This window comes from Lissotriton helveticus, chromosome 11, assembly GCF_964261635.1.
Source record: "Lissotriton helveticus chromosome 11, aLisHel1.1, whole genome shotgun sequence".
NCBI lineage: Eukaryota > Metazoa > Chordata > Amphibia > Caudata > Salamandridae > Lissotriton > Lissotriton helveticus.
This window is the reverse complement of record NC_136072.1, coordinates 823,216,218-823,242,421: the sequence shown is the minus strand read 5'-3', so window position 1 is coordinate 823,242,421 and position 26,204 is coordinate 823,216,218. Positions and strand designations below refer to the sequence as shown.

The 26,204-nt window shown below is 49.0% G+C and overlaps 1 protein-coding gene across 3 annotated transcripts in view; it reads left to right on the top strand.

Moving 5' to 3' along the window:
• LOC144792107 (myoferlin-like) overlaps window positions 1–26,204 on the top strand; it is a 3,514,236-nt gene that overhangs the window by 2,295,942 nt on the left and 1,192,090 nt on the right. For 2 of the 3 annotated variants that reach the window (XM_078666975.1, XM_078666977.1), the window contains exon 18: window positions 11,946–12,044. The exons of the other annotated variant lie outside the window; for it this stretch is intronic. In XM_078666975.1, coding sequence (XP_078523101.1) covers window positions 11,946–12,044 — 99 coding nt within the window. The remainder of the gene's footprint in view (window positions 1–11,945; window positions 12,045–26,204) is intronic. 3 annotated transcript variants of the gene reach the window in all.

The window sequence follows — 26,204 nt, the reverse complement described above, 5'->3', positions numbered from 1 at the left end:
TCTCAGAACTTTAGGGCGGACAAACTCAGCCGCCGGTGCTTGATGGATCACGAATGGCGGCTGAACTCGGACGTGGCGCAAGGTCTCTTTCTGCAGTGGGGAGAACCTTGGTTGGATCTATTTGCCACCGAAGAGAACGCGCAATGTCATCAGTTCTGCGTGTTGGAATTTCCAATGCGGCACTCGCTCGGTGACGTTTTTTGTCGCGAGTGGAGCTGCCGTCTGTTGCACGCCTTTCCGCCTATACCACTTCTGTCCAGAGTGCTGAAGAAGATTCGGCACAACCGGGCCGCAGTCATCCTTGTGGCTCTGGATTGGGCATGAAGATACTGGTATCCCGAGCTACTCAACATGGCAATCGATCCCCCAATACGACTGCCTCTTCGGGATGATCTTTTGTCACAGCAGCAGGGGACGGTCCTCCACCCGAACCTGTCCAGCCATCACCTCCATGCGTGGAGATTGAGCAGCGACAGTTGACAGCTTTTGATCTTCCTCCCGAAGTCTGTGATGTCATTCTGGCAGTCAGGCGTCCCTCCACTAAAACGGTATACGCATGTAGGTAGAACAAATTTGTGGCATGGAGCACAGCAAAGGCTGTGGATCCCCTTTCTGCCCTTCTTTCTGAGGTCCTTCTGCTCCTGCTATCCTTGGCCCAGCAGGGCCTTGCTCTGGGCACTATCAAAGGTTATCTTTCGGCCATCTCCGCCTTGTCCCCGGTTGTTAACCGTTTCCTGAAAGGCATTACACCCACATTTCCTCCCGTGCCTTTCATAATGCCTCAATGGGACTTAAATTGTGTCTTGACCTATCTGATGTGCGCACCCTTTGAACCCCTTCATAACTGTCCTTTACTTCTTCTCACTCTGAAGATGGCTTTCCTGGTAGCTATCCCCTCTGCCAGAAGAGTGAGCTCCAGACTCTTTCTTCTAAACCTCCTTTCCTTTCTGTTCATCCGGACAAGGTGGTTTTAAGGACCCTTCCTTCTTTCTTGCCAAAGGTTGTCATGCCCTTCCACATCGGCCCTCACTTTGCCCACCTTCTTTCCGCATCCTTCAAAAGAGGAAGAGAGGCCCCACCGTCTGGACCCAAAATGTGCGCTCTCCTTCTATCTGAAGCACACACAACAGTTCAGAGTGGATGACCAGCTCTTTGTTGGGTACGTGGGTGCCAAAAAAGGTTGGGGCATGCACAAATGCATCATTTCTCAGTGGGTCATTCCCTGCATCAAGGCCTGTTACTCATTGGCTTAGAAGGAGCCTCCTGTGGGGTTGCGTGCCCATTCCACCATGGCAACAGCAGCCAATACTGCCTTGGGACGCGGCGTTCCCTTTCAGGACATTTGTCAGGCAGCTACATGGTCCTCGCTGCACACATTTACCAAGCATTACTGCCTTGACAGTCAAGTCCAGAGAGACAGCGTCTTTGGCCGTTCTGTTCTCCGTGACCTTCTGGTGTAATCCTATTTGCAGACCCACCACCGGGGTTGGTTTTGCTGGGGTATCTATTTTAAGGTAAGGAATCCGTTACTTTATCTTAAGTGTGAGAAACACTTAACCTCTGTGCACTGTTGCTACAACGCTGTGCGTTTTTCCAAATTTAACCATATAGTAAAATAATCAATACAAAACTAATCACTTTGTCTCCTTGATATTTGCTCAGTGGAGCAACAGTAATATTTTATATTTCAACCAAACATAGTTCCAAACATTATTGTATTCAATCACAATAAATCTGGTATGCTTTTCAAAATTATTAACAACATTCAAAATATACACAATATAGATTTCAAAACATCATCCTAGACGATTCTTCTTTGTGCCCAATGCATTTCAAGCTCAGCGAGCTCTTCGTCAGGGGCCTGTGGATGATCTCATAATAGTAGACCTTCGTCCAACCTTATAGAAAAACGTTCTGTTTGGTAAATCACCTCTATAGGGTCAACCCGCTATCACCACCTGTGACCGTACCGTTACCTTTTCAATAAACGTCCTCTAAATGACAAACTCGCCAGTGCGTTTCGAAACGCACAGGCGAGTTTGTCATTTAGAGGACGTTTATTGAAGAGGTAACGGTACGGTCACATGTGGTGATAGCTGGTTGACCCTATAGAGGTGATTTACCAAACAGAACGTTTTTCTATAAGGTTAGACGAAGGTCTACTATTATGAGATCATCCACAGGCCCCTGACGAAGAGCTCGCTGAGCTTGAAATGCATTGGGCACAAAGAAGAATCGTCTAGGATGATATTTTGAAATCTATATTGTGTATATTTTGATTGTTGTTAATAATTTTGAAAAGCATACCAGATTTATTGTGATTGAATACAATAATGTTTGGAACTATGTTTGGTTGAAATATAAAATATTACTGTTGCTCCACTGAGCAAATATCAAGGAGACAAAGTGATTAGTTTTGTATTGATTATTTTACTATATGGTTAAATTTGGAAAAACGCACAGCGTTGTAGCAACAGTGCACAGAGGTTAAGTGTTTCTCACACTTAAGATAAGGTCCAATATTGAGGCACGGTTAGGACAAACGTGTCACCTCCGTAGCACGCTTGGTATAAAACATTTTTCAAAAAAGCACAGTGAATGTTGTAATTTACAGAATTTAAATAGGAGTGCTCCTCTCACCTAGTTCGCATTAAGGAATCTATTACTAACATGTCTCTTTCAGATGCACAAGTTACTACTTGTGTAACAATATATCTGTAAGAAACATTAGTTAGTGATAGATTCCTTACCGCCCCACCCATCCTCTCAGTTCTGCGAACTGATTTCTAGGGTTAAAGTCATCCCTTTCAGAGCCCTAGTTTCATGGCACCAGCGGTCAGTTTCTTGTATGGCTCTGCGTTTCTGGCGCGGAAAGTCGTGGACAGAACTGACGTCAGCGCGCATGGGCGAAAAACCATCCAGATCCAGTCTGATGCCTGGGGATATTCTAAGGTAAGAAATCTGCCACTAATGTCTCTTACAGATATACCGTTACACAAGTAGTAACTTGTGCAACGCTATGCGAGACCTAAAAATGAAACCAGAAAGTTTCATTTTTCTTTTTTAAATGCATCCTGTTTTCCTTTAAGGAAAATGGGCTGCATTTAAAAAAAAGGACTGCTTTATTTAAAAGCATTTAAAAGCAGTCCCAGACATGGTGTTCTGCTGACCCCAGCAGGCCACTGTCCCTGAGAGTGCTAGCCATTCCTAATGGGGTCGCAAATTGTGATAGCCTCATTAATATTCATAAGGCATGTAATTTGCGACCCCCATTAGGAATTGCTAACAGGGGCTGAGACACTGATATACATCCCAATTTGCCAGTGGCAAATTTTGAGTTGCAACTGCGACACAATTTGTGAGTCGCAAATTGGTGCGTTGTACATCTGGCCCTAAGAGTGTAATTTATAGTTTTGACAGATGGGTACTCCGTCACAAACGTGAAGGACATCCAGTCCACCTTTTTGCAAGTGCATTAAGATGTAATGCACTTGTAATAAGGCAGGCGGGGTATTCCTCATGTTTGTAATGGAGTACCTATCTACTAAACTCTAAATTGGGCTCTCAGGCTAGTACCATGGCAGAAATCCTGCAACCTGGGCATTGTATTCCAGTGCCTTTGTTGCCATTTACATTGCTTTGAGTGACCCAATCATGGCCCCTTGATCAAAACCCTTTTCTGTTCCAGCAGTGAATCACCCAATTGGTAGATGCTGTAGGACAGCGGCTGGAGACCCTAATACATAACACAGCACCTTACTCTGGGGAACCTCCATCTGCACGCCTCTACTTGTAAGGTCATTCCTAACACTTTTCCTTCCACTCCACTGGGCAGTCAAGCACTGCACTCATTGAATGACATTGGCCTCTTTGATAATCTAGCAAACCCTACGGTTTTGCCCAAATTGTCTGAGGACTTGCTCTATACTTTCACACAAACGGTTCAAGAAGGACAAGAAATAGCTATACAAATTCTACATTCTGGACTGAATACCACTGACTTATTTGCTTGTGCTATGGGCAGCAGCGTTGTTTCTAGGTCCCATGCCGAAAAGAACTCCATCAAATTTTCTGGAGACATCTGGGCATCTTTAATGGGTATGCCATTTGATGGGCCAGAATTTTTGGTGAAAAGGCTGATGTGGCTTTGAAGCACTTCAAGAAGAGCTGGTTAAGGCTAGTTCCTTGAGATTATTCTCACTTGTGTGCCAGTTCCACCAGCAGTACAGGGAGTTCACAGGCTATTCTAGAAGTGTCATCTTCTGCTAGACACATCCTTCTCAGCTCATTCAGCAGCTAGTGCAACCTTTTTGGAATGCTAGAGGTAGAGGCAGTGCCATAAGACAAGGCAGTAGTAGCATAATCAATCCTCGGCTTCTTTTCCATGTAACACTTGTAAGCACCGTTAATTTACCATTGAGGTGAAATCTGGGGCCGATAGGAGGCTGAATACGATATTGGTACCTTATTGGCATTTGATCATTTTGTACCAACTGGTTCTTCATATTATCCGAGTTGGTATGCCCTCCTCTTGCTGGATCCTCCTCGCCACATTTACTCTGTTTATGACCAATAGTGGATAACGTATTTATCCACTCCAAGAAAGACATTAATGTTGCTTACCAATAGAACAATCAAGATTATGGCCAAGGCATAGCAAGGAATGGGTTGCTATTCACTCTACATTCTGATCCCCAAGAAGGACGGGAGCTCGAAACCTAATCTTGATTTCACATTGCTAAACTTATTCTTCAAGAAGGAAAAGTTCAAGATGATGATCCTCATGCAGTTTATGCTGGGCTTGAACCAAGAGGACTAGATACTGTCCCTGGTCCTGTAGCACGCATACTATCAAATGCCCGCCTTGCAGTCTCACAGGAAATATCTCCATTTTTGTAGAAGAGTCAACCATGTCAAGTACACCATCCTACCTTTCAGCCTTACATGAGGCCCCTGGTTTTTACAGAGGTAATGTCTGTGGTTGTGGCTCATCTTCACAGGTCAGATACAAGTATTTCTGTACCTTAGTAACTTGCTGTTGAAGGCAAGCTTGTCTTAGCTGATTCCAGCCACATGCAAAAAATAATGTTGTTGTTGTCTACTCTAGGCATTTCCATCAACAAGTCCAAATCCTGTATACTACCCTCCCAAATTCTGGCCTTTTACTGGGGCTGTCCTGGCTACGGTCACTTTAACAGCTTTTCCAGCTCTGCAGTGAGTCTGGAACATCTGCTAAACACATCTAGCCGTATATTCCTTGCCTTTGAATTTCCCCAGGCATCAGACTGGATCCAGACTATTTTGCTGAACAGTACCCCTGTACCTGGTAGGTGGCATCGGTCGGCTCCATGTGCTGTCATTGGTGTCCACGCCGGAAGTGACATCCCTGTCACCTATATAGGTGCCACCTTGGCACTCTGACATCAGTTCTTTCCACCCCAACCAGCCATGATCCGAGAGAAGAGCTATGCCTCTGTCAGTTTTTGGCAGAAATTTTGTGACATTTTGTCAACCTTTTTTAAGGTGTTTTCCTCCTGGTGTGTTGAGGATGTCATTGAGGAAGACAAGTTTTAGTGGTGCCTTTCACCCTGCCATGTCTGTTACAGACTGGCACCTCATGTGTTTGTGGTGTCTGAAGTGACACCATGAATCCAAGTTGTGTTCTGACTGCTGTGCCATGGCACCGAAAGCTTTGAGGGAGCAGTCCCTGAAGCTGCTAGTGGCTTTGCATGTGATTCCATGGAAGTCATAGTCCCGCTCGAGAGAAAGGTCTCTGGACTGTTCTAGGAGTCCGAAGCCCTCTTCGTCCCACTGAAAATCATCTGGGCACTCAGGTAAGAGGCACAAAGAACACAAGAAGTCGAAGTGCGCTTCAACTTTTCTTCGTCCGTCGGCGGACATGACAACAAAACATCGGCGTTGTTTACCTGGTTTGATGGAATCTGAGCCTGGACTGACTACATGCAGCCTCAGTTTTTCGGGAGCCGGAGCAACCCCAGTGCAAATAAAAAAGTTTAATGAAGCCATTTCTCTAATTTTTCAGCGGCCCAGCCTTAGGGCCCTGGGGGGTCAAAAGTGGCCCCATCTGGTTCCATGCCAGGGGCTCCCAGTCCGATGGACCCCCATGAATCCGGTCATGGATCCAGACTGGCACCGGTCCTACCACTAGGACGTTTCCCAGTGCCGGTGCCAGTCCAGACGACAATGCATCCAGCCACTGGTGCTCACAACCGGCACTAGCCCCATTGTGATCGACCGACACCGGTTCTGTCACTAACAGGACCCCGTGTCCTAGGTCAGAGCCTGAGTCCTTTTCTGAAGGGCTAGACCTTGAGGAATTGGAGGGGTCAATTAATCCTTTAGAATACCAGTATGAGCAGGATATGGACTGGTGTGAGAAATTGGATGATGCCAGTGGACTGGACATGTCTCCACATACCTTCATGCTTTCTCCCCCTACAGTGGCTACGGAGGAGGGAGCTACAAATGCAATGGTGGTGCAACCTTCAGGTACCCTCGGTGGCGGTCAAGACTAACATCTTGACGGAGGTGCTGCAATGAGGAGTCTCCTCTGAACCGCTACTCCCATTCAACTAAGCTCTCCCCGATGTCTTTCTGGGGACCTGGTTCAAACCCAGCACAGGAGCCCCTGTGTAGAAAAGTAGGATCTGCTTTCATGGTCACCCCCACTTTTTGCTGGTGTCATCATGTTTTTCTGACTAGTCTGACTGCGATCCTGCTAATCAGGACCCAAGTCTCTATGCTTCTTCCCTAAATTGAAAGACACACAGATGATGGACGAAATGCAGAGCAAACCAAACATATTCACCCCCAGTCAAGCGATCTGGGTTAAATCCATCATTCCTTTTCTCACCATGCCTCCCCAGTTTAGACCCAGCCATATGCAAATCAATCTTGACCCTGTACTTCTTGGGAACAGTCAAGCCCGAACTGCCAAGCCAGGTCCTCCCTTGACCAGAAACAAGCATCCTGGGACCGGTTACGGGACATCACCCTTCATCAGCCAGGCTAGCTTGAATCCAGTGGCACGGTGAGCTCGGGACCCACGTCGGGGCTTTCCCGTCCTACTCAAGACTGATTTGCATTTGGCTGGGTCCAAACTGGAACGGCATAGTGAGCAAAAAAGTGATGGCTTTAGGCCCAGATCTCTGTACTGGGGTGAATTTAGGACATTGTTCTGCATTCTATCCATCAATTGTTCTTTTTGCCTTTGTCGCCCCGAGTCGGATGGGTATGCCCAGACATGGCTCCCGTGCTCTCCATGCCACTGGAGTCAACCTATCCTGGCTGATGAGGGCTGAAAGCCCAAAACCGGTCCTAGGATGTTTGTTTCCAGTCCAGGGAGTACCTGGCCTGGTAGTTCGGGCTGGACTGTTCCCATGAGGCGCAGGGTCCAGACTGATTTACATATGGCTGGGTCCAAACTGGAATGGCATGGTGAGCAAAAAAAGATGGAATCTGATAGAGTCGTCCAGCCGCAGATTCCTTAACTTAGAATATTCCCAGGCGTCAGACTGGATCCGGCAAATTTTCCGCAGCAGTACCTATTTGCAGCTTCGCCCTGACGTTGTCCACGGACATGACATCAGCGGAGCCATATATGCCCCTCCCGGCGGGCTAACTTCAGATTTCTTCTTTTCCGTGTCCGAGCGCGGCTCAAGGAAAACTAGCAGTTCCTTGGCCTGGTTTTTGGGTCTTCTCGACACCCTCTGTGTCGTGGGAACAGTGTGCAATGCCTTCTGGCGTTAAGGCTTATGAAGCCTGTGCACGTCAGATGTCTGGCACTGACCCGCACCTCATCTGTATGTGGTGCCTCGGCGTGCACCACGACTCGAAGAACTGTGACGCCTGTCAGAGGATGAAACCTAAGTCCTTGAGGGAGCATCACATGAAATTGCTGGCCGTATGGATGTCCGGTCCGGCTCCCTCCCGTCGACACTTTTCCTCTCGGGATCAGGCTTGTTCCAGACGTCGCTCCCACAACCGCCGTGCGACAACAGGTAAGCGTAACCACAGGCGTTGCTTACGGAGGTCTTCCTCTAATGTCCATGCTGCTGCCATCCATTCCTCTCACACTGTGCCGGGTAAGGGCGCACGGCAGCCTCATCCTCTGTATCTTCCCTTTCCGGGTGATGGGGGAAACGCGTGCCCAAATGGAGGCTTATACTAAGGCACTCCATGCTTGTTCTGAGTCGCCCCCTCTCCCTGGTGCGCCTTCGGGTCCCACAGAGGTAGCAGGCACTCATGCCGGTTCTTCGGTTGTGGACGTTTGCCCGGCTCCGGCTGTTTGTGTTGACTCTGATTCCTGAGCAGACACAACACCACTGAGCCAGGGCCCGGAGCACAGCCCTCCCCGCAAGTCAGCGCAAGCCCTGTGCGGCTTCCTGCACCGACGGCACCCGGATCGACGTCAGGTACACCACCTGGTTTGACGCCGGGCCTGGCACCTCGTGCTTCTTCTAGGCAGTTTGCAGTGGGATCGACATCGGTTGACGTCCCGGTCGAGGCCCCTGTGGTTGTCATCGACGTCCAAGCGACACTGATGCGGCGTCGATTGACGCCGGTTAAGGCGTCGATCCCTTGTCAGTCAACTTGTGGGTCCCTGAGAAGGGTACTGTAACGTTTTACAGGCTTACCTGTTTGCTCGAGACATGCCCTGACTCTCCATCGCTTGGGGAGTCACCAGGACCTTGTTGGTCCACACCGAAGCCTTTTTACTCTCACCCCGTGAGTTGCTGTTGCCAAGGCTTGTTGGTCTCTGATCCAGGCACCGACCCCCCACCCCTCGACATCCTTCGTGGGACAGCTCGCCTGCGGACTCTGGTCATCACGGACGTCTCCTGGTCCCCGTGGCAGCGGAGTCAAGCTTCACCTCATCGCACCTGAAACACCTGACATTGGTGGGCATTGGTCTATCGTGCCCCTGGTCACCCTGAAGTGACCCAGACTCTGTCCCCTCTGCTTTCAGGTTCTTCACATCATCGATCCAGGCTTGGATCACACCTGACACTTTTCCTTTCCATGGCAGCAGCACTTTGCAGCAACTCATCATTGAAAACAGCGACGATTACTGACACCATTTGGCACCTATGCACCTGGCTTTCCTGGGTGAGGTAACACGAGTACTCTGGTGCTCACATGGGTGCTGGCCTTAGAAACTTCAAAGTCTATAAAGGGTTTGCTCCAAGTCCTCTCCGAAGTGTCCCTAATGTTTAAAATTCCAACTGCCACTTTCCCTTAGGATTGTACGGAGCTCGCATCTGTGTTCTCACACTGCACGCGCCCCCCTGGGTCCCCTGTGTCACTACCTTGGGTGGTTCCTTGGGGTCCCAGCGATTCTACATGCTCTAGGCACTGTGTCTAGTCAAGTCGTGGTTCTTATACCACTTTCTTAATATATGGTTTGGTCTCCCCCTGGGGCCCATTGTATATTGTGCTGTTTACTTACGTTCTAGTGTGTTGATATTGTGTATTTTGCTCTCTAATCTCATAAAGGGGTTAGTAGAGAGTGTTAGTGATACATACATATATTTTATATATACCTGGTGTGGTTCTCCTTTCATTTGGTCATTCATGAGGTTATAATCTGGTAAACCAAACTGCTTTACACTCCTTCAAGACTTACCCTGAAGGCTGCTCTCCATAGTTACCACTAGGATTGCTTTCAATAAAGGTTGTCTTAAACCTAATCATCAATAAGGGTTGTTTGGACTGGTGCAAGGTGCCCACTATAACTAGTGGACAGAATATGCCAGGCCAACGTCTCACATTGCTATGCAGCGGTTGGATCCAAGCTTGCTATTGCTTTACCAGATATGCTCATTGAGTGACTAACTGAAAACCACTATAGGTACCTAGGTGCATATAAAACAAGTCTAGAATAAAGTAAGTTCTACTGAGCTTAGAGTTGGGTAGATCAAGGGTGGAGCACACCCTTTCTCCAACTCAAGAGAGAGTTTAGTAATCCCACTAGGTTAGGTAAGTGCCTACACCACATAACACTAGTATGATGCTGCCACTGACACCAAGCGGAGCTGACCGATAACATCTAACTGTACGCAGGGGTTCTGCTCACAAAATATCTTCTGGATCCAGTCAGATGCCTGTGGAAATTCAAAGGTGAGGAATTTGCACCTAGATATTGTCTCTACCAGATAAGGCATTACCGAAGGTAAGTAACTTGTTTGTAAGGCTAAGACATCAATGTTTCAGGCGAGAGCTGTTATTCCAGACCTAATGGTTCAGAAGTTTCTTGGTTGACTACCATCATGTATCCTGTTGGTGCTTCACACTCTGTGGCACATGCATGTCTTTCAATGGAATCTTCATCTGTAATGAGCCTAAAATTGGGGAAGACCCCCAGACAAAATCTATATTGCTAGCGATGTGGACACCAATCTGACATGAAGCAAGCCATTTTGTGGGCATCCAAGGTAATACGTTCCCAAGTTAATTTTTGCACCCTGCCCTCAGCAATACAATCTTACCAGCCATGCTGTACACTCGAGTGTGTGGAAAAAGTAGGAGACAACTGATGTCAGCACACACAGGAGGCACCTATGTCCAGCTCCCTGTTAACATGCCTGCGGGTGTGGAGGAGAGAGATGTTACGAAGGCCAGTGGCACTACCTGTCAAATTGTGGTAGCTATTACAGAAGTTTCTGGACCCAGTCTACGCCTCTAGATAATCATAAGGCAAGTACTCCTTGGTCAGATAAAGAATCGGCCGGAAAGTGTTTTTACCAAAGATGAGTCACTTTTTCATCACAGGCAACAACAGTGTATCCTTTGGAAAACACACACATTCATATGCATTCAAACAGGATTGTCAGGCCAAGGTTTGTTATCTATATTCTTTGCGGAAAATTTTCAGTCACACATTGATTCTTTTCTGTAGATTTTTTTATGGTGGTGTTGTCACTCTATCTGTGATAATGAGTGAACGGAGCAGCCAAAACACGTGTTTCACCCCTTTACATGGCCATCCGGCCTGGGACTTCTTCAGGGCGGTTAGTGGATGTATCGTATATTCGGGATATACTTGGTCGCTTAAAATCTTAGGGTCCGTCGATGTACGAGAGCGGTATTATGCCCGAAATTTAGAGAATTCTAAGATTTTAAGCGACCGAGTATATCCCGAATATACGATACATCCACTGACTGCCCTGAAGAAGCCCCAGGCCGGATGTCCATGTAAAGGGGTGAAACACGTGTTGGCTGTTCCGTTCACTCATTATCACAGATAGAGTGACAACACCACCATAAAAAAACCTCCAAAAAAGAATCAATGTGTGATTGGAATTTTTCCGCAAAGAACATAGATAACGAACCTTGCCATGACAATCCTGTTTGAACCTTACTCACATTAGGGGGTCAGGGGTTTACCCCTGTTAAGGGCAAGCACAAATGAAGAAATGTTTTGCTCAAATATACGGCGAGTAAAGGATCGGGACCTTTCACCCCTTATCTCCAATAAACATTCACATGCATTCACTCCGTCACCCAGGCCCCCCACAAACCCCCCACCTGCCAGAGGTGCAAATGTTTCTAACTCTCCTATGGAAATTTGAACTTTAATTTCTTCTGAAACAAGTGGTTAATCGCCCCATGGGAACTATTGCATTTTTTAAGTGCAGCTTAATTAAATTAAGGGTTTACTCCATAGTGGGAGTTGGGTGGGGTGTGTACCCTGAAGGGCAAACATGTGCAGGATTCCCTGTGTGGTAGTGTAGTGCAGCAGGTGCAGTGAGTTGTGTGTTCACCTACAGGTGCAAAAATCCTTGCTGTAGTTCAGCATCCCTGCCTCCTGATCAAAGAGAGCAGACATGTGCTTCTTGCTTACCCCGGAGTACCCTGTTTGACTCAAGGTTGCCGAGATTATCAGTTGTATGGCTCAACTGACGTTGTTTTCTTCCCCCACTTAGGAGGAAGACAACTATGACTGGTGGACCAAATTCTATGCTTCAATTGGTGATGAACGTACGAGCGCAGATTACCTGGAAAAGGGATATGATACCATAAAGGTGAGAGCAAGGACTATAAGCATTAAGGGCAAACCTTGGATCTTAAGGGACAGCACTGAGTCTGGTTTGAAGAAAGAAGGGTATGACTTCAGACAAGAGGACTCAAGCTTGAGTTCTTAAAGTTCCATATAAGGTTTCAATACTGTCCCTGGTGAAGTAATTATATTGTTTCAAAAAGAAATATATGTAATTGTTGTGAAAAATACTTCTGTTACGTGGTATGTGTTTGGGCGGTTCTCTGCATGAAACAATCGTTATTTATGTCCTGAGGTACACAAATCAAGTGGGAATCCTGCTCAGTGTGTTTTTCTAACAGATTCTAAAGTAACATGGGAATGTTGCTCATGCAGCACATGTTGAAGCATCCTCAATACAGTTTCACAATTAATTTATGTTATGTTACTAAATGTGTAAATGCGTACTAATACTTATACAGATGTCTTGGCACTTTGCCTGGTAAAGCAGACTATAATAAAGAGATTATTGACCGTATAGTCATGATTTTTATTTTTTCAAAACTCTTTTTTTATTGTGTCATCAGATAAAATAATCTAATATGTTACAAAGGAGCAGAAGTATAAATCAGTCAGTATAATAATTTCCGAGCAGGTGACTTCTATATAGTATTTGTAATACAAGGAAATAGTCAATTTGGGTCTGTAAACAACTACCTCTAACATGACAAACAAATGTATCTTGTATCGCATAGCAAACACCTGGTCATACCCATCAAGCCCATCCATGTGAGTCATGATCCGGTGTAATAACATTATTGTCCTGTGATATATCCCTATATGTTTTCAACTTCTGCTGGTTGTGGCGGGGGCGGTTCCAGTAGGAGACCCCTGAAATCAGCCCATCGTTTCCATATTTTAAAGTGCTTCTGCAGGCACCCCCCGCTTTAAATATAGGCTATTACTGGCCCATACACCAGTCAAGGCCAGCCCTCCAGGCACTTAATTTATGCAGAGACGGATCTTTCCAAGCCATCGCTATATTTCTTTTTGCTAGGGTGAACCCCAGGAATAATAAATGTCTTTTGTAGATCTTTCCCCCAATTTTGTCTGTGATATGCAATAAAACAAGCTTAGGAGAGAGAGGTATGTCCAAATGCAGCACTTCTAATAAGCAGCAATACTCCAAAACCTGTCCAATGTGGTAGAACCCCAAGTTGTGTGGTGTGGTCAGGATTTTAAGGACCTTCGAAAGCATAAAAGGTGAGAGGTTTTCTGTTGGGTCATTGGAAATGTGTTCCACATCAGTGCAACTGCTATAGAAAAGTACCATCTCCAGGACCCGAGTATGCTTCAGTCTCGGACTACCAATAGGGAGGTATCAGAGGATCTCAGATTACAATGGTGGACATAGAAGGAAAATTTATTTTTGAGCTAGCCAGGTCCAGACCCATATAAATTCTCTGTGAACAAGTCACAAAGATTCAAAACTAATGTGTCTACTCAGAGGTAGCCAATAAAGGTAGTCTAAAGCAGCAGAGGTGGGGGGCGTGGCAAAGATGGCGGAGAGCTAGGACGTGTCTTTCCGAGCTCCCGCCTGCCGTCTGCCAAAACAGCATCGATCAGCTTACCGCAGAGCTCCGGAGTGTCCCTGAGGCTTGCTAGTTGTGTCCGGTGCCCCGATGCGGTGACAGGCTGGTCCGGGAGGTGAACGCCGGCTCCGGAGACGAAGAGGCCAGCGCCCGGGTGGCACGCCGCAGCCGTGGCCTCAATTTAGGGGTAGCCCTGGCGGAGGCTGTCGTGGCACGCATCGATTGCGGAGGCCTGCGGGGCGTGCGTGGACGGGCTTAGACGGCGCAAGCTGCCGGGCGTGGAGGACAGCGCCGGGCATGGTCCCTTGACCGGCGGTGGCCCAGATTCCTGGCGCAGAGAGGCACCGGGGTGCTGCAGGACGGCTGTAGCCGCAGCGGATTGCGGGAGCAGCCCTCACCTTCGCCTTTGGCCACCGACATAGACCCCAGGACGGGGTTGGCCGGATGGTGACGCCTATGGGCCCCGACCCCAGAGTCGGGAGCAGACGCAGGAGGGACTAATTGTCAGTGAGGAGGTGGCGGTCTCACGGCGGCGATGTGCTTCAGCAGTGAGAGGTGAGGTGGCCCCCAGGCGGCTGTCCTCGGGGGAGTTGGTGGTGCGGCGGGAGAGCTGGGACGTGGTGCTGCGGTGGTTCGGCGCGGCCTGCCTGTGTCCCCCTCCCCGCTGGCCCCTGCAGGGCTGAAGTGACAGACAGCCGACATTTTGAGGCGTGTGGTCCGGCGCCAAAGACTTGCAGAAGAGGCGCGCGTCGATAAAAGTGCTGGGACAACAGCCGGGACTCGCGGCAGACTGCCGCAACTGAGGGACTGTGACAGAGCGGAGTCGAGACCGGCAGGCTGACCCCTCTACTCCCGTGGATTGGCTGGAGCGGAACCCTGAGATCTGCACTGGAGGGCGACGACCATACTGGGCCCAGGTAGCGGCTAGGAAAGTTGGGCTGCACCTGTTTCTCGAGGCTGCTTAGGATAACAGGGGGGCCTGGTGCTGAGCTGGGTTATTGGTGACTGGTGGCACTCCAGTGCTGAAAACGCGGTGTGGTGCGCCCCGCCGGATGGGCACTGTGGACTGCGACACGGCCTCGAGGAGGGAAAGGCAAGACCATTGGCGGGCTTCCGTGACAATTGCACTCCGTGAGTGCCGGGGGGGTTTCAACATAGCGGCTCGGTGTGGAGCGCTGGTCGGTGGTCTCCCTGCATAGCTACCCCGCTGAGCATGTCATCATCCAGGCCACGGAAAGTGAAGACTCAAATGGATAACTTTGGCAGAGCCCTCCCTGGTGCGACAGCAACCGCGCCTAAGATGGCGTCCCCGCAAACGACCCCGGAAGTGGGCAGTGAACCCATTACTAAGGCTTTTCTGGAGTCACCCTCCGGGCAGACATCCAGGCTGTCAAAACAGAATTGATAGCAGAGCTCATGGAGATCCACAGGGACTTTGACAGCGTGGGGGAAAGAGTGGCTACTCTGGAGGAGCGACACGAAGCGCCCATGTTCGATGTTAACATGTTGCAACAGGAGATCCTTTGTCTGCAGGATCAGCATCCTGACACTCAGGTACACCTCGAGGACCTTGAGAACAGGTCACGCAGACACAACATAAGAATCCGGGGAGTTAAACCCACCGAGGACAAAGCAGACCTCTTTGCATTCACAGAGGGCCTCTTTCGCCATATCCTGGCGGTCCCGGGAGATATGGCTATTGTGTTGGACAGGGCGCATCGCGTTGGCCCCCCACGGGCGCCTAACGCCCCCCCGGCGGACATTCTGGTGTGCCTCCAGGATTTCAAGATCAAAGAGACTATCCTCTCCAAAGCGAGGTCCCTCCATCCTATCTCATACAAGGGGCACAACCCGGTTCTCAATCAGGACCTGGCTCTGATTACCTTGCAGCGCCGGCGACAATTCTGCCCCGTGACAGAACATTTACGGCAACAGGGCATCCAATACTCCTGGGGACACCCATTTAGACTCATATTTCGCTTCAATGGTAAGCTGCATCTGATGCACTCCCTGGTTGAGTCCTGTCGGCTTCTGGGCCTGGCACTTCCAGTTGAAGACGACGCCCAGAGCGGTGCCTCGGGCCTGAGGTCACACCCTCGGGGTGGCAACGCCAGAGATGTCACAGGCGGTTCCTTAAGCCGGACAAAGCGGACATCGTCAAGAATCAGCGAGATGCCCTGGCTCTGGCTATGGAGGCCCTGGCGGGGGAGGAACAGGCGGCTGAGTGTTGAGGGGTCCTACGGCGGACTTGGCTCTGGCCTTTCGACCTGCGGCGGACGGTGGGAGGAGACAAGATCCCCTCTGTTGGTCACAATTCAAGCCCCATATGACGACCTCCTGGCCTAACCAGGATGGGGGACGATTTTCCTGGACATATCCTTTCTTCCTGCTTTACCTTTCCTTGTTGCCGTTTGCATTTGCAATAAGTTTATGTTTTTTTAGGGGTTTTAGTTTGGGGTATGGGTTCCCTCGTCCACCTTCTTTTTTCGTTTTTGGCTTCGTCCTTCCTCGACACCGAGGTATTGTAGCTACCTAGTTTATTTTTGCTCACTCTGTCAGGATGCACTATACTCAGCGCCCTGCCCACCACGCCAATTAGGGATGACACGGGCTCCACTTAATATCCTTACACTCAACGTCAGGGGCTTAAATAACCCCATTAAGCGACGATCAGTCCTGAACTACCTCGAGCATTCCAAGGCAGACATATGCCTGTTACAAGAAACGCATCTCCTTCCTAAAGACCATCACAGGCTTAAATCCCGAGCTTTCCCGATACAATTATTCTCCTCTAATACCTCTAAAACAGCTGGGGTGGCTATACTGGACTCCCGCCTATTCCAGGGCAGGGTCTTTCAGAAGGAAGCCGAGATAAAGGGCCGTTTACTTACATACCAATTCTCCTTGGGTGGGATGACATTTGTGGTTGGGTCCATCTATGCACCTAACAAATGGCCAGCTCAAGTTTCTCTTTCAGGCTCTCAATGAGGCAGCAGCCACGACAGACCTCCAATTGCTATTGGGGGGGACCTCAATATTGTCTTTGATAATGACCTAGACCGATCCTGTCAAAGATCCCACCAGGTAGGGGCACTTACGATCCAGGGGCAGCCCCGCCTCCATGAGCTGGGGCTCATCAATCTTTGGCGCCACCTTCACCCCCACACCCGTAGCTATACATTCTACTCCGGGGCGCATAAAACATATGCACAACTGGATTATTTCCTTTGCTCCTCCTCACTGAGGGCTTTTGTCTCAGACACTGATATCCTCACAGCTACCTTCTCCGATCACTCCCCGTGTCTGGCCTCCTTCCTGCTGCCGGCCTCGACGTGCCCTCAGCGACACTGGCGCCTGAGAGACACATTGCTACATCGCACCTCTGTGGTAGAACAAGTCAGGAAGGCTATCTCAGACTTTTTAGAGCACAACCCCAATAAAGACACTTCATCGGCCACGCAGTGGGGTGCACTAAAAGCAGTCCTGCGGGGAGTCTTTATAGCTATATCAACTGCTGATAATGCGGAGAGAGAGCGCAAGCGCACTGACCTCACGAGAAGGGTTGCTGAATTGGAACAGATGCATCAGCGCACTGGGGCTTCTCGAGCCTGGCGTCAGTTGTGCACGGAACATAAACACTTGGCTGCTACAGACCAGGACAAGGCCGAATACGCTGCACTCAGGCTTCGCCATTCCTACTACATGGGAGGGAACAGATGTGGCTGGCTATTAGCAAATAAATTGAGGGAGAGTAGGCAGTGACATGGGATCCAAGCGATCTGGACGTCGGGGGGAGAGTTAACGACCGAGGATGCCACCATAGCAGAGAGATTACGGGGTTATTACGCCGGACTCTACTCTGGGGATACATTAGATAATCAGGATATCGCTGAATCCATAGCCCAGTCCCACTTGCCCTCACTGTTGCAGTCCCAAGTTGAGCATCTAGAGAGGGAAATCCAGAGGGAAGAAGTTATTTCCGCGATCTCCAGGCTTAAACTAGGCAAATCGCCAGGCCCAGATGGATACTCGGCCGCCTTTTATAAGACCTTCTGTACTCAGCTGACGCCGATCCTGACGGTCCTGTACAATACCTTCGACCAGGATGGAGCCATCCCCGGGGACATGCTTGAGGCGGCTATAGTGGTAATCCCCAAACCAGGGATGGATACATCGTCATGTGGGGCATATCGACCCATTTCTCTCCTAAACATAGATCTTAAGCTGTACACTAGTATAATAGCGGCTCGCCTCAGCCCATACATGCCCCAGTTGGTCGATCCTGACCACGCAGGCTTTATCCCGCAAAGGTAGACCAGTGACAACACCAAACGCATCCTCCATCTGATTGAACAGGCGTCCCGCACTCAGAAGGAATGTATACTCCTGACCATCGATGCCGAAAAGGCTTTCGATAGGGTACACTGGCCTTATTTGGAAATGGTCTAAATGGCGGCTGGTTTTGGGGAGAAACTACGAACTAGGATCCTTAACTGTTACCGCTCCCCCTGGGCTACAGTTCGTGTGAATTGCCACACGTCCTCTCGGTTCCCCATAGGGCGGGGCACAAGCCAGGGGTGTCCATTGTCACCCCTCCTCTTTGCACTATATATGGAGCCATTGGCGCTCCGGATTCGGCAACTGCAAACACAACAATGATGGACAGAATGTGGATCAATGTCACACATTCACCCCAGTCCAAAGATCTGGGCCCAAATCCATTGTTTTTCCACTCCACACCACCCTGGGTTAGACAATGGCGATATGCAAATCAGCGCTGACCCTGTGCCCCATGGGAACAGTCCAGTCCGAACTACAAAAGCCATGTCCTTCCCAGAACGGAAACAAGCATCCGAGGACCGGCCCGGTTTAGAGGTAACACCTCTCTTCAGCCCGGCTAGCTTGATTCCAGTGGTGTGGAGTGCCTGGGACTCACGTCTGAGCATCCCCAGTACACTTAGAGCGGTAACTGCAAACACAACAATGATGGACAGAATGTGGATCAATGTCACACATTTACCCCAGTCCAAAGATCTGGGCCCAAATCCATCGTTTTTCCACTCCACACCACCCTGGGTTAGACAATGGCGATATGCAAATCAGCGCTGACCCTGTGCCCCATGGGAACAGTCCAGTCCGAACTACAAAAGCCATGTCCTTTCCAGAACGGAAACAAGCATCCGAGGACCGGCCCGGTTTCGAGGTAGCACCTCTCTTCAGCCCGGCTAGCTTGATTCCAGTGGTGTGGAGTGCCTGGGACTCACGTCTGAGCATCCCCAGTACACTTAGAGCGGTAACTGCAAACACAACAATGATGGACAGAATGTGGATCAATGTCACACATTCACCCCAGTCCAAAGATCTGGGCCCAAATCCATCGTTTTTCCACTCCACACCACCCTGGGTTAGACAATGGCGATATGCAAATCAGCGCTGACCCTGTGCCCCATGGGAACAGTCCAGTCCGAACTACAAAAGCCATGTCCTTCCCAGAATGGAAACAAGCATCCGAGGACCGGCCCGGTTTCGAGGTAACACCTCTCTTCAGCCCGGCTAGCTTGATTCCAGTGGTGTGGAGTGCCTGGGACTCACGTCTGAGCATCCGCAGTACACTTAGAGCGGTAACTGCAAACACAACAATGATGGACAGAATGTGGATCAATGTCACACATTCACCCCAGTCCAAAGATCTAGGCCCAAATCAGGGTGGTGTGGAGTGGAAAAACGATGGATTTGGGCCCAGATCTTTGGACTGGGGTGAATGTGTGACATTGATCCACATTCTGTCCATCACTGTTGTGTTTGCAATTACCGCTCCGGATTCGGCAGCACCCTCGTATCACGGGTATGAAGTTCGGGGGCGACATCCATTCAGTTAGCCTGTGTGCAGACGATATACTCCTCTCCATTTTCGATCTAATTGCGGCCATGCGTGCCCTCTCTGTTGAATTACACAGTTTTGCTCTGGGGTCAAGGTTTAAGATAAACATGGATAAATCTATAGCCTTGGGCATCTCCCTATCGCCGAATACTCTCACTCATCTACAGGAGGAACACCAGGTGATATGGGCATCAACAGCAGTCCCGTATTTGGGGGTTCAATTGGGCACTACCATCCCCGCCACGGCCAAAATTAATTACTCTACTCTGCACAAACAAATTTGTGCGGTCCTTAATAGCTGGCAACGCTGCACTCTGTCCTGGCTGGGTCAGATTGCAGCCGTTAAGATGACGATCCTCCCTCAAATTCTGTACTTTTTTCAGACTCTTCCTATCCGACCCCCACAGGGCTGGATCCAGAGTACACAGGTGGACCTAGCACGCTTTACATGGCATGGCCGTAAGCCTCGTTTCCGCCACCAAGTGGCGATACTGCCGCCAGAAAGGGGAGAAGTGGGAATTCCGGATCTTCAGCTTTATTTCCACGCTTCCCAGCTTATATACCTAGTGGAGTGGCAGCGCCTTGAATCCGGAAAACACTGGCTGTTCCAGGATCAGGCGGAGGCAGGTAGACCTCTCCAAGGGGTGCCTTTATTAAACCGACCACATAGGCCCCCGAACCTCTACGCTTCCTACATCAAGGGCACTATTGTGGACTCCTGGGACCGCACAAACATTTTCAAACAGCTCACCACCTTCCCGTCGCCCTTTACCCCGTTATTTGACAACCCAGAGTTCCACCCCGGCATGGCGGCCTCTGCCTTTGGTAAGTGGCGCTCCTCCCCCTGCAGATCCTTGGGTCATCTTTTTGACCTGGAGGGCATCATCCCCTTTCCACGGTTTAGAGAGTATTACGGCCTCTCGGAGCATGAACACCTGCCTTATCTACAGGTTAGACACTGGGCAATACAACCCACGATCCGACCAAACGCGCAGCGTCTGCTGATGACATATGAGAAGTGGTTAATCACACGCACCTCAGATATGAAGCCAATCTCTTATATCTACAAGATGCTGCTGACTCCCACCACACACACCTACAATGCCAGCCGCGCCAGATGGAAGCGGGATCTGGGTAGAACCCTGAGCCACAAAGAATGGGAGGGAATCTATTATAGGGCTAGACACTCAGCGTACCATATGGGCCTTACGGAGACGCTCACCAAGGTTGCCACATACTGGTACTATACCCCTGAACGCATTCACCAATTCGACAAAAGTAGAAGCGACCGTTGTTGGAGGGGATGCGGGGAGGCGGGCACACTAGAACACATTCTTTGGGGCTGCCAGGTCAAACGAGCTTACTGGACCCAAGTCCTAGATGAGGTAGACATGCACCTTGACACGCAGATTCCGCGTTTTCCATCGTATATGTCCTTTTGGGCCTCCCAAATCCCCTGACATACCCCCTTAAATCACATAGAGGACGATTGATTGCAATTGCTTTGGATGCAGTGACCCAGAATATCTTGGCCCACTGGCGCACTACTCAATCTTCGACCCATTCCGGATGGCTTCACAGACTATGGTCAGTCCTGGGCATGGAAAAGCTTACATTGACACTGGCGGGTAGGGGGTCTGAGTTTCCGGAGCTCTGGCGACCGATTCTCAAACTGTTAACGTCAGAATTCCGGGAACTGACATGTCCCAGGTATCTGCATCTCCTTCGCCTTCCGGATACACCAATTCCGGATGCTACACCCCGAAAGCCATGCAAAACCAGGTGCTGAGAGCAGTGCCTTGCCTCCTGAGTTTTTCCCCTTCTCTTTTCCCTTACTTTATGGTGGATGAGGGGAGGGAGGGGGTGGGGGGCGCAGGGGTAGGGATGGGTTGTTTCCTTATCTTGGGTGGTTCTTGACCGTCTCTTGTTTGAAGGCCCGCTCCATGCTGTTTGCCTGTGGTAATATAATTCATCGCGACCTGCTGGGCCCACTTGTACTGTTATAGGAGCAGAGTGCCGCTGTCTCTTTCTTCTGTTTGTTGAAACCAATAAAAAAGATTTAAACCATAAAGCAGCAGAGGTGGAAAAATACCAGGATAAACCCAGAATGAGCCTCCCCACTTCATTTTGAATCCTCTGAAATTGCGTTAGCAATCAAACAGGCGCACCTAGATAAAAAGCAGGCTACTGAACCACTACTGAGTGCACCACTCAACTGAGAATTTTTCTCATCACTCTTAGCAAGAAAAAGCAGGTAGAAGTGAGATAGTTAACCTGTTTCCAAGAGTGAGCTTGTCATCCCTCAAAAAGCTACGATCCTTAACTGCATCTACCAGGAGGGCTAGCCAGAAACGAGGTCCAGAAATCTGACAGAAAAGGACAGATTAAATAATTGTCTCTCTTTTATCCATATTGAATTTTAGGGTGTTCTCCCCTTAGCTTAGCAGTAACATCAGACATGCATGTTGAAAAGTCTCAAAAGATGCATTGACCGATTGATTTACAGCAATGGAGTAGTGTAGCTCACTGGTTAGAGGCGGCAGGCCTGAGAGCAGAAGTCAGCCTGGGACCAGGGTTCAATTCCCGACGCGGCAGGGTCGTGGACCTTGGTCAGCGGACTCGATAATTCTCGCTTCGGTGCTTACTCTAATCAGGGGTTCCACTCGGCAACTCTGGGCATTAGCTTGCCTAATCTCCACAACGGCCCCACCAATTCCGGGGATGCCTGGCTCCACCTTGGGGACTCCCAGCAAGGGACCATCCCACAGGGAAAGCCAGGACGGGTTCCCCAGAGTTATACAGCGCCGGGACGCCCCGTTGCTGGGGCAGCTGTGCGCTTTACAAGTATACTACATTTACATTTACATTTACAATGATCATCTGGTTTCATTGGCGTAATACATGCAGTTCACCCTCAAAAGATTTATCCAGTTTCCTACAAGAATTTTTCTATTTAAACCAATCTTGGGCAAGCAAAAAGTATGTGAAAAAGCATTTTGCGAGAAAGTAATTTTGTGAGATATGCAAAACCCAATAATTTGAATTTACACAAGATTACACTAGCTGAATGTAAATTACAACCAGGCTCCAGTCTGATTTTTCCTCATACTCACTTTCACTATCATGCCCATCATAGGACTTAGACTAGTCCAATATTGTACTGTCCTCTCTTTCAAGGCTTTACCTGCTTTTGGAGGCATCTGAGGACTTCACCGAATTTCCCCTCTGATCACTTTTGATTTATGATCATTTATCTACTGCATACCCTGTTAATTGTCCCGTTGTCTTCTGTAAGTCTCCCTGAGCCCCCAGGTGGCAGCTTGTGCTTGGAGCGCTGTGCAAAAACTATAAATAATATCAAACATAGTGCCAGTGAAGATGCTCCCATCTTTGGTTAGCTGGATCGATTGAATTTCATGGGTGACGCTTCTTTTTATTGGGCTTCCTATCTTTACACCTAATGTCCAATACGATTTAGCTGCTGTGGATCCGTTTTTGGGTTTTGTCTGCACAGGGTTTGCGCTGTGCTTGTGAAATCTATTGTATTTAATATAAATCTTAAAAGGGACTTTCATCCCGCCTCCTTACTTCCCTTGCTTTTCATTGGTTCATGTGCTTGCTACATACTTTTCCTGCCTTTCTATTCACTGTAGCATTTGTCCTGCATTTAACAATGCTTGTTTCTCTTTTGCTTCTCTTATCAATTTCCCGTCACCAAAGTCCTATTTCCCTTTACGTTTCATGTTTGTTTACTGTAGATTTTGTTTTCAGGTTTCGCCTGCACAGCTATTGCGCGGTGCTTGTGAAATCCATGGTATTTAATATAAATCTTAAAAGGGACTTTTATCCGGTCTCCTTACTTTCCTTGCTTTTCATTGGTTCATGTGTTTGCCACTTACTTATCTTGCATTTCTATTGTCTGCAACATTTTTTTCTGAATTTAGCAATGCTTGTTTCACGTTTGCTTCTCTTATCAGTGTCCCGTCACCAACGTCCTGTTTCCCTCCGCATTTCATATTTGCTTACTTTACATTTCGCATTTTTAACAATCTTGCACCCTCCCCTCCTCCACCGCTTCCCCAGGGGGAACAGTTTGATCTCCTGTGCTGCCCCAACCACAGATTTTTATCTACACCTTCGAAGGCCACTTTAGCTCTTTGTCTTTCTGAACAGTGTCTGCATGCCCCCCACATCTCCTCTGACATCGATGCTTTTTAATTTTTAAACAATTATTTTAAATCAATACATTAATACATTTTAGGTGCCAGAGGGAAGATTAAGTGATTTGCCAAGATTCACAGGATGTTGAGCCGACGCTGAAGCTCAAACATGAATCTCCAGCTCCTAAGTTGGCAGCTCTGACTGCTGGACCACATCCCATCACTCTGGGGAATCCATGTTGGAGTCTCTGTCTGTTCACCTCAAATGTGCTACTCTTACGTTAGGGGACTTGTTTAGCCTTGCACCTTTTATTAGCATGGTACCTGCTGCTTGTGTTTTTTTAGAGCCGAGCTGTAGGGAAGTGACCCTTTTTTCAAGGTTACTCCTCACTTTTTGCCTTACACGTGATCCATCCTGACTTGATGAGCCCTGGGTCCCTGCCAATCAGGTTCCCAGGGCCTGTGTTCTTTCCAAAGACTGTGCCTTTGTAACCACAATTTGCATTTCTCTGGCCACAGGTAAGCCCCTTGTAAAAGGTAGCATGGGTACCAAGGGCACTGTGACCAAGAAAGGCCACAGTGTACCCTTAGAGGCCATGTACCTTAAACACCCACACCCTGCCATTGCAGGCTGCATGTTTTAGTGCAGTGAAAAGTCAAGAGTCGACATGGCACACATCCCTATGTGCCATGCCTGCAACCCACTGACCTAGTTAAGTAACCCCTCTAGTGGGGTGCACTAGCTCTAAGTAGAGGGTACAGTGGCATGAGCCCTGTACCCCTGCAGTGTCTAAGACCATTCTTAGACAGTGTAAGTGTAGTAAAGCCATAAAGAGTATTTGGTTTGGGAGTTGGTCATTACTAACTACACAGCTCCATAATGGCTTTACTAAAAACCGTGACGTTTGGTAGCAAACCTCAGTACATTAAACCCACACTGATGCCAGAGTTGGTTTTAATGTAAAATGCATGCAGAGGGCATCTTAGATCTGCCCCCTGAAAATCGACCAGCCCTGGTGTGGTTTCTGAATGTCTGCCCGCCATTCGGCACCACCAGACAGGCTTTTGGACCCCTAAGTCAAGAGCCTCGACTCTTTGGGTCCAGAAACTAAGCCCATTCTGCGCAGAGGTGTCATGTCTCCTCCCACAGAATAGGTGACCACGAAAGGGAAAGCTTTAAAGGCCTGCCGCCTTTGGAAGCTGGCCCTGCCTTTTGCTGCCCTGAACAACTGGCTGCCACCGGTTCTGGCCCCCACTTTGGGCAGGGGAATCAGCGGGGAAACCAAGCTAAGAAGGGAGGTGTGCCTACCTTTCCCTACTCTACTTCTCAGATGGGGGAGGCGAGGTGAAGCACATATCTCAGTCCCCTCCATCCTGAATATGAGGGGACTCAGCCAATTAGGGAGAGACTTATACCCCCTCCCAATGGAGGTGGCTTAATAGGGGGTGTACCCACCCCAAGGAAGGGACCTACTGGTCCCGACCTGCAAACCCCCCTGCCCTTGAACGCCTCACAATCTAGTATTTAGAGGAACCCTGAACCTTGCTTCCTCTGATTTGAGGAAGAAACGAGAAGGACAAAAGAGCTGTGCTGACCCAGAAAAAAGAAGAGGACATCAACTGCTTTGGCCCCCGCCCTACCGGCCTATTCTGTCTTCAACCTGCCTACAGCAAGAACCACAGCGAGTCCAGCAGCCAGCAATCCCCAGAGCCCAGAGGACCTGCCCTGCAACCATCTTACAGACTGTCTCCCATGTGCACCGGATTTTCTCAAGCAAAGACTCACCTACAGAATCGGATTCCGGTGACTCAGCAATTCTGCACCACTCTGCACCCGATGCCCAAGGCCCGAGTTCGAGTGGCCCAACACTAGAAGGAGGTCTCCACAGCGATCCTGACCTGGGTTCTGGTGATCTCCAACCTCCTTCAAGCTTTAAGAGGATGCCTGCCGCCTCAACCTGATGGGTCCCCCGACCACTACTGGAGCTGGTAAGAAAACCAGATTCTAGAAGACACCCTTGCACCTGATGCAGGGGTGCATCAGGTGCAGGTGCATATACTATGGAGCCATTACGCTGGCTAAAGGGCAATTTTACTCAGCCAGTATCAACTCTAAAGACATTTTTGCTATCGTTCAGAGCGTCACGTCCCCTCTGGCCCAAGCCAGTGTGTCTCCATCTTCACCTACTTGGTGTAACACTGTAACACTCTTTCCTGCTTTTTTAGGGATAAGATTCGGACTATTCAGGGGGCGTTCACATCCTGTGACGTCAGCACTTGGGGATTTCTGGAGCCTCAATCTGCTGATCCTGCTCATTTATTGTCTGTATTTAAGCCGGTCTATCCACTGGAATCTCTTAAAATTTTCAAGGGTTTAAAGTCTGGTTCGCCCTCGGACCCTGTCCTGCCAGGCTCCTGGCATGAACACAGAACACAGAAGTGAATACCATTATTAACATGTCTCTTCAGAAAGCTGTTGTACCACCGGTTTGGAAACAGACTAAGATCTTGCCACTTCTAATAAAAAGGTCTTTGGATCCCCTTAGACCAGGTAATTACCAGCCTATCTCCCT